The sequence below is a fragment of the Yarrowia lipolytica genome, chromosome 1B, assembly GCF_001761485.1.
Source record: "Yarrowia lipolytica chromosome 1B, complete sequence".
Classification (NCBI taxonomy): Eukaryota; Fungi; Ascomycota; class Dipodascomycetes; order Dipodascales; genus Yarrowia; species Yarrowia lipolytica.
Genome location: NC_090771.1, coordinates 1,432,411 through 1,445,705, shown reverse-complemented (window position 1 = coordinate 1,445,705; position 13,295 = coordinate 1,432,411). Strand labels below are relative to the sequence as shown.

Below are 13,295 nucleotides of genomic sequence, written 5' to 3'. Positions count from 1 at the left end.
AAGTACATACTATTAAGGCGAGGGTCTCGGCTCGAGCATCTATACCTGGCAATAGACCGAATGTGCTATTGCATCGTTATAGTGAGACTAGGCTATTGTTACTGTACTACTTGTAGCATCGCGAGCTCCAGAAGGCTACTACAAGTACTACTGTACTCATACCGGTACTTGTAGTTACATTGTTCTAATTGCTGCTCTAGACTGTCCTATGCCGAGATTTGGAAGGTCCATGATAGTTTACCAGTACGAAGGCTCTCGCCGTACAGCGAGGGCCAAGGAATATCTAGAACGGATCGACCTTACCTAATCGGCCGTGGCTATATATGGCAACGTGTTTACTCCACAGCATTAGTCGGACATCATACAGTACAGTGAGAAGAACAGCCTTGCGAAAAAAGCGTTTTTAAGCCGATTCATGTAGGGGCTGCGCATGTGGTTTGCACAGTGTGCAGGCCGAGTGCAGAGTGACGTATAGTGGGATGAGGATGACGAGATGAGAAGGGTGGTACATACTATTCGTCGGAGCGGAAGGTGAAGCTGGACGGTTTGATGGTCATATGGGCTATCGTGGGCTACTTCTGGCTGTCAGTCGTGTGCTTTCGCTCTATATACAGTATAAGGTACAAGTAGGAGTATTTATAGAACAAAACTCTCTTGTGCATATCCTTTGTAGCATTGATTTACTCTTTACTGTATACTATATACCCCATGGGAGGACGACACAGCTGGGTGCAACCGTTTACCAAGAGGGCAAGTACGAGTTTACGAGGCGAAGCGCATCAGGCAGGCAAAGTGGAGATATTTTTAGCCCGTTATCACGGGAGCTAGGGTTGGATGAGCCGGCCAATATCTATAGATGTTCTGATCCAATTAATATCCTGCTAGCATTTGCTTGTATCCCTGTTCCCATCCTATCCCTCTCTGTTGTGGACGTCAACCCACCCCTTGATCAGCCATGTGGCAGGGGCTGGCTCAATGGAACGATAGGAGACACGCATTGAACAAGACCTCCTGGCCTTTTTTTTAGCCCTCCCAAACAGGTGTATTAGAGTTCGGGCTTTGCCAGTGTTTGGGTTTAACTGTGTCGCTGCTAAGTACAAGCCAAAAAAGTTTGCTAAGCCAGGTCTTGTTTCCACAAGTACAAGACGTCTTCTTTGCCACAACCGCTTGCACACAACCACCAACATGTCCAATTACAACCAGTACGGGTGAGTATCCAACGACGAACTGAGGGGGGGTGCGTGGTAGGCGCTCCAGTCCCCGAACAAGTGCTCCAACACCTCGTCGCTCAGTCAGGGGTATGTCGGTCGCGACACAGACAGGGGCACATTGGTGGTGAAGGACCAATGAACATGCTTGGATGACAGTTCAGACGACTATTTCTTTAAGAGATGTGAATTCTGACGAGTCATCCATGTGCTACAGCCAGAATGCTATCAACTCCAGTATTGAGCTCCCGATCAGACGTGTCACAATACAGTGCACCGATAACCCAAGAAGTGACACGACACTTGTCTTAGAGACCCGACTAACGCAGCGACGCGCCAGGAAACAACCCCTACTCGAACCCCGCGGGCGCCAACTCGTACGAGATGGACGCGGTGGGGTCCAACCCCTACGGCATGGACTCCAAGACGTCCTTCAACCCCACCTCCACCAACGAACCCCCCGCATATGGCCGAACAAATGCCCCCCAGGGCGACATGATGGACTTTTTCGAGGAGGTAGATGAAATCAAGAAGAGCATTCTGCAATACGACCAGAACATTGACAGCATCGAGTCGCTGCACAAGCGGTCGCTCAACGAAATTAGCGAGGAGCAGGAAGCCTACACACGGGAGCAGATTGAGTCGCTGGTTGACGAGACCTCCTCTCTGTCGCAGTCTCTCAAGGACCGGATCAAGTCCCTGCAATCGCGATCCACCAGAGACTCTACCAAAAAGACACAGGCCGAGAACCTCAAGCGGCAATTCATGAACTCCATCCAGCGGTACCAGACCGTCGAGGCCACGTTCCGACAGCGATACCGAGAGCGGGCTGAGCGGCAATACCGAATTGTGCGCCCCGAGGCCACTGACGCCGAGGTGCGTTCCGCCATTGACGACGCCCAGGGCGAGCAGATTTTCTCCCAAGCATTGATGACGTCCAACCGACGAGGACAGGCTCAGACGGCCCTTTCCGAGGTTCAGAACCGACACAAGGAGATCCAGAAGATCGAGCAGACCATGTCGGAGCTGGCCCAGCTGTTCCACGACATGGAGTTGCTTGTGGCCGAGCAGGAGGCCCCTGTGCAGCACATTGACAACCAGACCCAGGGCGTGCAGACAGATATCGAGCAGGGTCTCGGGCACACCAACAAGGCCGTCATCAAGGCCCGAGCCTACCGAAAGAAGAAGTGGTGGTGTCTGCTCATTTGTTTCATCATTGTGGCTCTCGCCGTTGGTCTGGGTGTCGGTATCCCTGTAGCCAACGCTGCCAACAAGAACTAGTCTGGGTGTTATGTAATATTTAATCAGTAATAGGTGGATATCTATGGAGTGTACAGTATAATTAGATGAGTAATATACCAGTACATCCTTGTAGTAAGGTACGTACCGTAGAACGCACGAGTAGTAGAGTGGACTCGCTGTTGATAATAATCAGCACAAAACTTGTAGGGAGTCTTCGAGAACATCAGTATCACAGCTTTTTCACGTCCTCAGTCTACTAGGTCGCGCTTCCTGTTCCATGGACCTTTGATCTGGAAGTCAAAAAAACGCGAAGATCATCTTGATCATCTTCTTTGAATACGAAGATCAAGGGGTAAGTAAGTAGGCTGATCTCAGAAGACAGGCGCAGTGCTTTTTCTTTGGCCACACTACAAGTAGGAGTCTGCGTTTAGGTCTCTTTACCGTATTGTACATGTGCCTGCCTGTTGGCGGCCTTGTCTCGCGGTTGACATCTCAGACCCACGCTATAGCATGCATGAAACAGCGCAGTAAACGACCAAACAATAGAAAACAGGTGAAGAGGGACGCGTGGTCATATGATGATAACATCATGTGATTTTTGCAGTCACATGACACCATACGCAGGCGTAATTGTATCGCGTGATACACTTATTTACTCGGCTGTAACAGTATAAGTATAAGTAGTATGACTTGTACACTCGCACGCTTGGTTTCTTTTATCCTAAGGACAGCCGTGTCATAATACTGTAATTAGCAGCCGCATGTGGCAGCTCACGTTTTGAGCGTTAGCGTGGTTCAGTTGGGAGGGAGACACCAAGCTTTTTACATGACGCGTTGTTGCTGGGTTCCCTATTGGGAGGAGACCGTGTCCGATTGAGTGTTTGGGTTTGGGTTGGGAGGAGTGGTTGCCCCCGCAACGGGCAAGGGATGGGTGCATCAAAACCAAAACGTTTGCAACATGGCAAATTGTTAAGTGACGCAGCATTATCAGATACCCATGGTCGACTTAAATCATTACCAGAAGCTGGAGAAAGTGGGAGAGGGTGAGTATTTGGGTATCGGGAGCGGTTGCATGCTTGTTTGGGATCGCAGAGATGTACAACTGGAGCGGTTTGTTTACGGCCACTGCTGTCAGTATGATGTGTGGTTGGAGTGTTTGTTGACTTGTGAAGAGGCTGTGGAGGAACTTGGGTGTGATGATGAAGACCTTAGTTGTGTGGCACATGGTGTTGAGCGTTGATATGACTCTGGGACAGTACGGTGTATTCGTGTAGGTCTACATCATCCCGTTACCTCGAGCATCGCAAAAGCGCCTGTGAGCTCTACAAGACCCACACATGACGAGATACAAGGAAGAACTTCATGACACGTTACGGCGCGTGTCTACACGAGCAGTTCTGAAAAATCCACAGCACCGCATCTATTCGTACTAACTCAGGAACATACGGAGTGGTATACAAGGCACGAGATACTCTCAACAATAACCGTTTGGTGGCCTTGAAGAAGATCCGACTGGAAGCCGAGGACGAGGGAGTGCCTTCCACAGCCATTCGAGAAATCTCACTGCTCAAGGAAATGCGAAACGACAACATTGTGTCGCTCTACAACATTGTCCACTCCGACTCACACAAGCTCTACCTGGTGTTTGAGTTCCTCGACCTGGATCTCAAAAAGTACATGGAGAGCATTTCGCCCGGCGTAGGTCTCGGCGCCGACATGGTCAAGAAGTTCATGAACCAGCTCATTTTGGGAACCCGATACTGCCACGCACACAGAATCCTGCATCGGGATCTCAAGCCCCAGAACCTGCTCATCGACCGGGAGGGTAACCTCAAGCTGGCCGACTTTGGTCTGGCCCGGGCCTTTGGTGTGCCTCTCAGAACCTATACCCACGAGGTTGTCACACTTTGGTACCGAGCTCCTGAGATTCTTCTGGGAGGTCGACAATACTCCACTGGTGTGGACATGTGGTCCATTGGCTGTATCTTTGCCGAGATGGTGACCCGAAAGCCCCTGTTCCCCGGAGACTCGGAGATTGACGAGATCTTCAAGATTTTCAGACTGCTGGGCACCCCCACCGAGGAGACCTGGCCCGGCGTGACAGCTCTTCCCGACTACAAGCCCACATTCCCCCAGTGGAGCCGCAAAGACATTGGTCGAACAGTGACTCCATTGGATCACGAGGGTCTCGATCTGCTGGAGCATCTGCTGGCATACGATCCTGCATGCCGAATCTCGGCCAAGCGGGCTGCCGACCACGCCTACTTTGACGTGGGAACCAACATGAAGAGTGGATATAACGCTGCTGCAGGTCCGGGGCTCATGATGTCCACTAGAGCATAATTGGAGACGGAGGAGAAAGGTCTATGAACGAGATTGATATTACACTTGAGAAGGATTCTATAATGATTACATGGCATATTAGTGGTTGCGTGGAGTGTAGGCATGGCATGTACTGCAAATTGTATCGTCGATTGTAGTGGTGCCGATACGATTACTGGCCAAGCTTGTACGGTAGCCATTCTCCATGGTGTCTCGACAGCATGAGTACAACTAGTGCATGTGTCAGACGCGTGTCTTTACTTGGATACTTTTGTATAGAAGCTACAATGGGACAGTACAGTATCGTACCTTGAGACTGAGCTGACAGGCTTGTATTCTATTATGGATACAGCCGTGCGAGTATGAGTGAGTTGTATATACAGTAAGAAGCATAGCCGTGCGTAAGAGCATTTGTTTTACAGTTAAATTGTATGAGGGACATCCCTTCTTAGGATCATGATGAGGTGGGCAATTATAGATTGAGAAGGGCATGTTTGCAGCTCTACTAGCTACTTGTAAAGATAGTGTGAATATACCTGTACACGTAGGACGATATGGGTAGATAACCAAAATAAAACAACAAAAAAAACTTCAGGATGTTACTCTCGCTAATGCTTTCTTTTTGAGTGGGCTTCATCTTCCAACGTGGGTCAGAACTTTCCGTCATTGAAATGTCTCATTGTCATGTAACGGCCCTGAGTGTAATCAATGTAGGAACCCGTGAAGGAAGGGCTTAGAGAGCTGTCTGAAACGAACCAATGACAGTTCCACTAATAGCAACTCAGACAGTGCAAATATAAGCACAAGTATTGTACTGTAGTCATGATTTAGCGTCGATGGGTTTAGTCGAAAATTGTTTTTAGTCCCTAGTTATTCCGCCATACCCACCCCAACGGTTCACTTTATCCTTCTTTGACAACAGATTAAGCTAATGTAGTATTTTATTATCTACGATTGTCCCTGGGTGGGTAATAAAAGAATTGTATCTTGTAAGATAGCTATGAAAAAAGGGGTGTTGGAGATGCGACAATGACACCATTCTCAAGTGCATGCACGTGACTAGGGCCGTTTTACCCCTCCTTTATGCATTCCCAGGTTATACGAGGATAAAACACAAGCACGTTGGCTGAGGGCAATCTACGGTACGAGTACATACTGTACAAGGAAGAGCGTATCTCTCGCATCTTAGGTTGGGTGGGGAGCAAGGAGGGTAGTTTTGGTGCAATTGAGTGACTTGTATAGCTTCTAGCTGATGGGTTGGTTCCTTACCATCTGCCATCAAGTCTTGTTACCGAACCTCCCACATGAGTCATGCTTCCCCTCTATGCTCAACAGCGATGTGGCCTCACTAGCTCAATATCGTTGAGAAGCCCCGCAGACACGAGTCTGGCGAGCTAGACGAAAGTTACGACACGCATACTCTCCCGTCGAAGGTTCGTTGGGCCCAGCCTCAACAACTGTCACGGAAAAACTGAGGTGGTTATTGTTGCCAGACAAGGACCCGGTCTTCATCTCTCTCTATTTTGAGTGACATTGTCCCTGACCACTGTGTATAAGCTCAATGGGGCTACTTGTAGTGTGGTTAGCCCGTCACTAATGAGGCCGAAATGGAGGTGCATCAAACATCTCTGAAATGCTGCTTCCAACATAAAAAAGCAATGTCATGTGGACTACAGCAGTCTCGTCGCCTCAACCCCTCCTTCTCCTCACACAGCCCACATCCCAGGACTCCAAACAAACCGCCTCAACACAGCGTCCCCTAATCATCAACAGTCATCTACCCTCCACCCTACACGCCCACGTACTCTAATCAACCACTTAAACTTCAAGCCCAAACTTTGGGATCTGATACTGTCAAAACCCTGTGTGTTGTCCATTGGTGTATAAGGAAGTATATATACCGGACTCTCTCCCTGCACTCGCCATTTCCCTCTCCTCCGACACACTACGACTAACACAATGGGTGCTGCTAACCTCAACCAAGGCGAAATCCAGAAGAAGCCCGTCAGCTTCAGCAACATTCTGCTGGGAGCCGGTCTCAACATGTTTGAGTGAGTACTTAAATGAACATCATAGACACAGATGGTGGGAGGCAACATACTCGCTACAAGGCCGGAGTCACAAATACCGGCTTTGCGAAGGCCGCCGCTTTTCGTGGCATTGTTGGAATGCCGGCTTTGTGTGTGTTAACACCCCCCATCGAGCACAATGCGTCTGTCTTGGCATCGCAAGGTGTTTGTCGCGCTCTTTGCTCTTGTAGCTCAGGACGACGGGAGATGCACGCGCCCAGTAGTGGCATGGGAGGACCCACACTCGCGAGCATTGACGCTAGTGCGCTTCAACTTGCCCCAACCCCGCTATTCACATTTACTAACTCTAGGGTCACTACTTTAGGACAGCCTCTTGAGGTGGTCAAGGTGAGTATTACTACTATCGACACACAGAACCAACGGAGCAAACACACACCCTCTGACTCATGCCGAGGTAATTTGCTGCTGCACCACGATAATAATACCCCAGCTTTCGAGTGCGTCATCGCACACCCCCGAAGATGGGCTCTGCAGGAAGCATGCAAGCTGTCGGCCGAAATCGGCCGTCCCGGTGTTCAACTCATGCACACGAAACCGAACAATGGCCGATGATCGTCAAGAACTCGGGTCTGCGAACACCCGAAAACCGAGGTTCAATCCCACGTCAATGATTGCTAACACAGACCACAATGGCCGCCAACCGTGGCGACACCATGATGCAGGCCATCGGCCGAGTCTGGTCTCGAGGAGGAATCTTTGGATTCTACCAGGGTCTCATTCCTTGGGCATGGATCGAGGCCTCCACCAAGGGTGCTGTTCTGCTGTTTGTCTCTTCCGAGGCTGAGTATATCTCCAAGAAGAGCTTTGGCATGGGCAACTTTGCCGCCGGTATCACTGGAGGCATTTCCGGTGGTCTGGTCCAGGCTTACCTGACCATGGGTTTCTGCACCTGTATGAAGACCGTCGAGATCACGCGGTCCAAACAGGCTGCTTCTGGAGTCACTCCTCCTAGCTCCATCCAGGTGTTCAAGGAGATCTTCCGAAAGGAAGGTATCCGAGGTATCAACAAGGGTGTCAACGCCGTGGCCATCCGACAGATGACTAACTGGGGTTCTCGATTTGGTTTCTCCCGACTCGCCGAGGAGGGTATTCGAAAGATCACCAAGAACGACGACCGGCCTCTGAACGCCTTTGAGAAGATTGCTGCCTCCACCGTTGGTGGTGGTCTGTCCGCATGGAACCAGCCCATCGAGGTCATTCGAGTCGAGATGCAGTCCAAGACCGTGGATCCTAACCGGCCCAAGAACCTGTCGGTATGGACTGCGTTCAAGTATATCTACCAGCAGAACGGTATTAAGGGACTATATCGAGGTGTGACCCCCCGAATCGGTCTGGGTATCTGGCAGACCGTTTGCATGGTCGGTCTCGGAGACATTGCCAAGGATTGGGTTGCCAAGGTTACTGGTGAGCGACCTGTTGGTAAGCACTAGTCCGTGATTCCCCTTAGACAACGGCACAAAAAATGAAGCGTGGTGACGCTGAAAATTAACAACACGACTAGAGCGAGACATAGAGCTCAGCCGCTAATATATTTAAATGATAAAGAAACGTGTATGCGTTATGTACAGTATTAGTAAATCGCCACTTCATATACTATACAGCTATAATTAATACATCTATTAGATTTGAAGGTGCCATATGCAATTTGCGAATGCGCATAAATTTTGTACTTGGTCGTACTAATGTTACTTGGGCAGCTGGGCGTCCTTCTCGGTGCCGTCTACTGAACTGCCCTGTCCACCCTTCTTCTTATCTCCTCCACATCGGTCATAGAGGTAGAGACCGGTGAAAGTCAAGAAGATGCCGAAGCCCTGAATTCCAGACACGGACTGGCCGAACCAGATGATGGCCCAGACAATGACAACGATTCGCTTGAGTAGCGACGCCACAGAGTAGGTCACGGGCGATACCATGGAGAGAACCTGGAATGCAAGAAGGTTCTGGGCGAAATGCACTACTCCGTTGAGCAGCAGCTGGATCATAAGCACGAACAGAGACGAGTCGTCCTTGACGAGAGCCTCTCCTCGGAAGAAGAGCTTGAGGAGCGTCCAGCCCTCGGAGAAGAACCACAGAGGCGAGGTGAAGAGGAAGGCCAATGCGGTGCAGTAGCACAGGATGTTGAGTTTGTCAAGCTTCCGGGTGTGGGTAGCGGAAGCAGGACCTCCAGGGCCAGCAGTGGTTCCGGACGTAAGCAATTTCTTAGAAAACATGTTTTGCGAAACAAACACCAGAGCCGCCAGCAGAGCGTAGATAATGCCCATGAACTGAGCGCGGAAGGACGTTGAGCAGGTGAGAATGACTCCAGTCACCAGAGGAATCAGAGAAAGGTATGTGGAAGGCGAGTACTGGACGTTAAACAATAGTCTGTATGCAGCCACAGTGAAGAGAGGCGACAGAGCTTTGATGGTGTGGACCAAGGACACGGGGATCATGCCAGTAGCCATATGGCTAAGGATATGGCCCGAGAGCTGAAAACAGCCCATGGGCGCAGTGGTCTTGAGCATATCTCTTGTGGGAGGAAAAATGAGTCCCTGTGGTCCCACCATTCCGGGGGGAAGTGCCTGTCGGAATTTAGGGGACATTTGCGACAGCTGGATTGTAGTAGCTCCGCAGCACACTGCGACCAAAAACTGGATCTGTGATAGGGTGACGGGGTAACCGAATTTGGTGAGAATGGCTTTTCCCAGGGTGTTGCTCATGGCTGACGATAAGTACCACATGAGACAGCACACTACCAGGGGCACGGAGACCGGAGGTGCCAGGTGTTTGAGTGCTTCTTGCGATGACGCCGACAGAGAGCGCGCTCTGGCACTTCTGACGGAAAATGACGACGATCTGTTATGAAATCTCTGTGAGTATGACTGTCCTGAGTCGAACAGCGGCGTTCTTTTGGGCGTGGCAACTCTTGGAGGCTGGTACTGAGGGTTGTACTGGCTCTGTTGATGTTGGTGATTTTGGATCTGGTTTTGGTTCACAAGCAGTGGCGGCTTGGAGGTGCTTGCAGACCGACGGGCTCGCGTGCTGGGCTCCTCCTCCTGGATTGTGGACGACGAGCCTGTGCGCAAATGCTTCTCTTTACTGAGATTGTCCAGGTTGATGTAGGAACGTCCGTTCTCAAGCGTGGGACGAACAGGCGCGTCCTGGTGAGTGTTTGAAGGCTGAGAGGTGTGGCCATTGGTTAGGGGAGCTGGAGATGCGATGCCGGGGCCTTGCCCCGTGTTAGACGACATTTCTTCGACCGAAGGCATGCTGCGTTGTTGTTTGGAGCAGTGTTGCTGACATCTCTTCAACCTACAAGTAGCCAAAAACCTAATATCAACTTTTCTACAAGGACGCACTAAGCATATGCATATGACGTCTCTTCCATAGGATATATAGATGGTGACGTGTTGAAAAATGGCAGTTTCGATGGTGTGGAACCCTAGAAACCGTCTTGGATCCGAGCCACGTGCCCCTATGGCATACTCGTACTTACAGTGATCCACGACAAGTAGCCTATCTTCAGCTCAGCTCACGTCGAGCACAAGTACGTCTATTTTGTCTTCAATGTTCGTGAGACATTGAGACATTGAGACATTGGATGTTGACCGTTTGCGGACACGCCCTGGAGCGGCTGAAACTGGTCGTGAAGTCCAGGGACTACAAGTAGTTGGCCCAACTCACGTTTTATCGTTACATTTCTGTTATCGCTTCATTATTGGACGAAGGAAGACCGTCATTTGCCCGTTAGGGTCACGTCACGTAACACAAGGGCACATTTGACACGCACACTCAGCAGCAGCAGGAGAAAAAAAAAAAGTCAACATATGGTTCCAACAGTATCTTACCTGTCACTACAGTAAAACAAAAAAAATGGAAGTCCACGTACACACGCCCATGTGTGTGCCTGGCCCAACTGCAGGTACAGGCCAAACATACGTATTGTTGAAGTGCCGATCCTCCAGTGTAACATACATATATGCCATTATACCATGTAGAGTGATTGCCAAATCATACAGACTTCTCATAATTATCGAGTCTCGCTTGTTATTTTGCTATTAGCCCTCCTTCTATGGCGGTGCCTCTTCCCCCTATTACTGAAGCGCATGATTCTAAATCTGCTCTACTGTGTAAGTACGAGTACGAATACATGCGCACCACCACGCTACTTGTAGCCGGACAAAGAACCGTCTATTATTATACACACGTTGCATACGAATCTAAATATAAATATTCTGGCGGTCATACGAATAAATCATGAACGGAGTGGATTCTCTCTATTTAAGCAATTCGAGTACCAGCCGACGTTCTGTTGCTGTTGCTGGGCCCTTGGGTTCTTTCATGTGCCAATCGCTCCTGGTTACGAGCCTCCTCGGCCTTCTTGAGACTTCGCTCAACACTGCCCTTACCAGGTCCTTTTCCATGGAACTGGTGCGACAGATACTTGTAAGCACCCTTGCTGTCCAGCTTCTGGCCCATATCATCGTAGTATTGCAAATTGATTTCGGGCTCGTAGTTCTCGAACCGCTTCTGAGCTGCCTTGGCCTCCTCTTGAAGTCGAATGCGTTCTTCTTCGGACTCGATTTCCTCTCGCTCTTGCCGAGTAAGACCTTCGTAGACACCCTCCTCCTCCAACTGCTCTCGCTCCTCCCGAAGTCTGATCTCCCGCAACAGGTTCTCTCTCTCTTCACGCTTTCGCCATTCTCGCTGTTCTCGCAAAGCCTTCTGTTTTTCACGCTCTTCCTTGGACACATTCTTGATGATTCCTCGAGATCTGAGCATCTTCAGAACATCGCCAGCGCCTGTACCAATATCTTCCTCGTTCAGAGGATCGTCCACGGTATCTGGCTCCTTCATTTCTTCCTCCTCATCCTCCTTCGTTGCGGTCTCCACAGAAGCCTCTGTAGGCTCAGGCTTGACCTCAATCTCTTCAACCATCATACCTTCTTCCTCCTCTTCCTTGGCCTCCTGGGCCTTTCGCAGAGTAGTCAAAAAGTCAGTTGTCTCGTTAAGCACCAATCCTTGGTCGTCCTCTTCTTGCTTAACTTCCATTTCCTCGTCCCGATCTGCTGCAAGCTGCTCAGCCAGCTGTTCTGGAGTGAGCTTCTTTCTGTTTCTCTGAGATTTCATAAGATTCTTTCGCATGGCTAGCCGAAACTCCTCATCGTCGTCACGAAGCATATTGTCAATCTCCTGCTGACTGAGCTTCTTGCTCACGTTGTTAGTAAGGTGTCGCTTGTCATCCTCGGGCTCCTCGGACTCAAGCTTGACCCGTCGAGAACCCTCCCTGCTCTTCTTGCCCTTGCTTTTACTCTTCTTCACCTTCTTGTAATCAGACGTAGGAAGTTCATCTTCGTCCTCGTCGTTGAGAAACGAAAATGACACCTTTGTCCTCTCTTTCTCCTTGAGCTTGCTCTTCTTAATAGCGTCGGACTCTGTGGAGACACCCTTAATGACTCCTCCTTCCCCAAGAACAAAGAAGTCATCCTTCTGTTCCTCTCCAACTTTCCCACTCTCGTCGTAAGCGGTACGTTGCACTCCCTTTCGTAGCTGATCAGAAGCCTTTTGTTTCGAACCCTCATTCAACTGTGCGCTCTCCAAAATGTCCTCACCATCTTCGTCCAGCACATCGGTATCCTTGAGGGTAAGAATAATATCGTCGCCTCCTCCATTTTGAAACTCCTCCAGGGAATGGCCCACCTTCATACCTCCGAGATCCTTTGAAGTATAATCCACATCCTCCACATCGTCTTCAAGCTGGATCGCAATCTTGGGCTTCTTCTTAATATTCTTCAAGAATGACATGGTATCATCTCCATCTTCTCCAAGTCCACTCCCAGCCAGCCGTTTTCGTTTCGCTCGTCGCTCAGCAGCCGCCGCAAGCCGGGCCTCGATCTCACTCTGTCGATGGCTCTCTGTGATTTCCTTCTGCTTCTCCTGCCAGTTCTCGTACTCAACCTGGTCTCGACTTTTGGTTTCCTGGGCCAGACCAAGTGATTGTCGCAGACGAGTTCGTGCCTCCTCAGAAACCTCGCCTGAGGCTTCAGGGGCAGGCTGTCGCTTGATAGGAGCACCAGGGATCGGGATGGGCTTAAGTCCCAAAGAGATTCGGTGTCTGTTTGTCTCCTCCAACGATATCGATTCTTCCATGTTTTGTGAAGTGATGAAGATAATTGTTAGTGCGTCTGGAAGTTTATCCTTGAACATTTCGTGAAGGAGGTCGAAATGAGAGCACCGATACATGCTACACAGAAAATGAATTGAAAGGGGTTCCATAGGATGTAATTGAAGGACGTATAGACTTCTAATAGTATCTTTTTCTTTCCTTTTTCCTCCCATACTCACCCAGAATGTCAGTCCAAAATTCCCAAGATGATAGATTTTTGCATTATTTTTTGCATCACGTGACTTTGGTCACTATTGGACAAATTGAAAGTTTAGTTTTTTGAGTAAG

The 13,295-nt window shown here is 49.7% G+C and overlaps 5 protein-coding genes across 5 annotated transcripts; 3 read left to right on the top strand and 2 right to left on the bottom strand.

Moving 5' to 3' along the window:
* Window positions 1-1,185: 1,185 nt before the first annotated feature.
* On the top strand, window positions 1,186-2,489 carry YALI1_B14441g (uncharacterized protein; the record flags this gene model as incomplete). Its single annotated transcript, XM_500734.3, has 2 exons — window positions 1,186-1,208; window positions 1,538-2,489. 2 exons carry the CDS (start codon window positions 1,186-1,188, stop codon window positions 2,487-2,489), a joined length of 975 nt encoding a protein of 324 aa, XP_500734.1.
* A 958-nt stretch (window positions 2,490-3,447) lies between these two features.
* On the top strand, window positions 3,448-4,793 carry YALI1_B14418g (uncharacterized protein; the record flags this gene model as incomplete). Its single annotated transcript, XM_500733.3, has 2 exons — window positions 3,448-3,493; window positions 3,889-4,793. 2 exons carry the CDS (start codon window positions 3,448-3,450, stop codon window positions 4,791-4,793), a joined length of 951 nt encoding a protein of 316 aa, XP_500733.1.
* A 1,938-nt stretch (window positions 4,794-6,731) lies between these two features.
* Window positions 6,732-8,292, top strand: YALI1_B14382g (uncharacterized protein; the record flags this gene model as incomplete). The annotated part of the gene is made up of 3 exons (XM_500732.3): window positions 6,732-6,823; window positions 7,153-7,189; window positions 7,486-8,292. The coding sequence occupies 3 exons, from the start codon at window positions 6,732-6,734 to the stop codon at window positions 8,290-8,292; spliced, it is 936 nt and encodes a 311-aa protein (XP_500732.1).
* Window positions 8,293-8,547: 255 nt separating this feature from the next.
* YALI1_B14355g (uncharacterized protein) lies at window positions 8,548-10,110 on the bottom strand (the record flags this gene model as incomplete). The annotated part of the gene is made up of 1 exon (XM_500731.2): window positions 8,548-10,110. One exon carries the CDS (start codon window positions 10,108-10,110, stop codon window positions 8,548-8,550), a length of 1,563 nt encoding a protein of 520 aa, XP_500731.2.
* A 1,012-nt stretch (window positions 10,111-11,122) lies between these two features.
* Window positions 11,123-13,180, bottom strand: YALI1_B14325g (uncharacterized protein; the record flags this gene model as incomplete). The annotated part of the gene is made up of 1 exon (XM_500730.4): window positions 11,123-13,180. The coding sequence occupies one exon, from the start codon at window positions 13,178-13,180 to the stop codon at window positions 11,123-11,125; it is 2,058 nt and encodes a 685-aa protein (XP_500730.4).
* Between the last annotated feature and the right edge of the window lie 115 nt (window positions 13,181-13,295).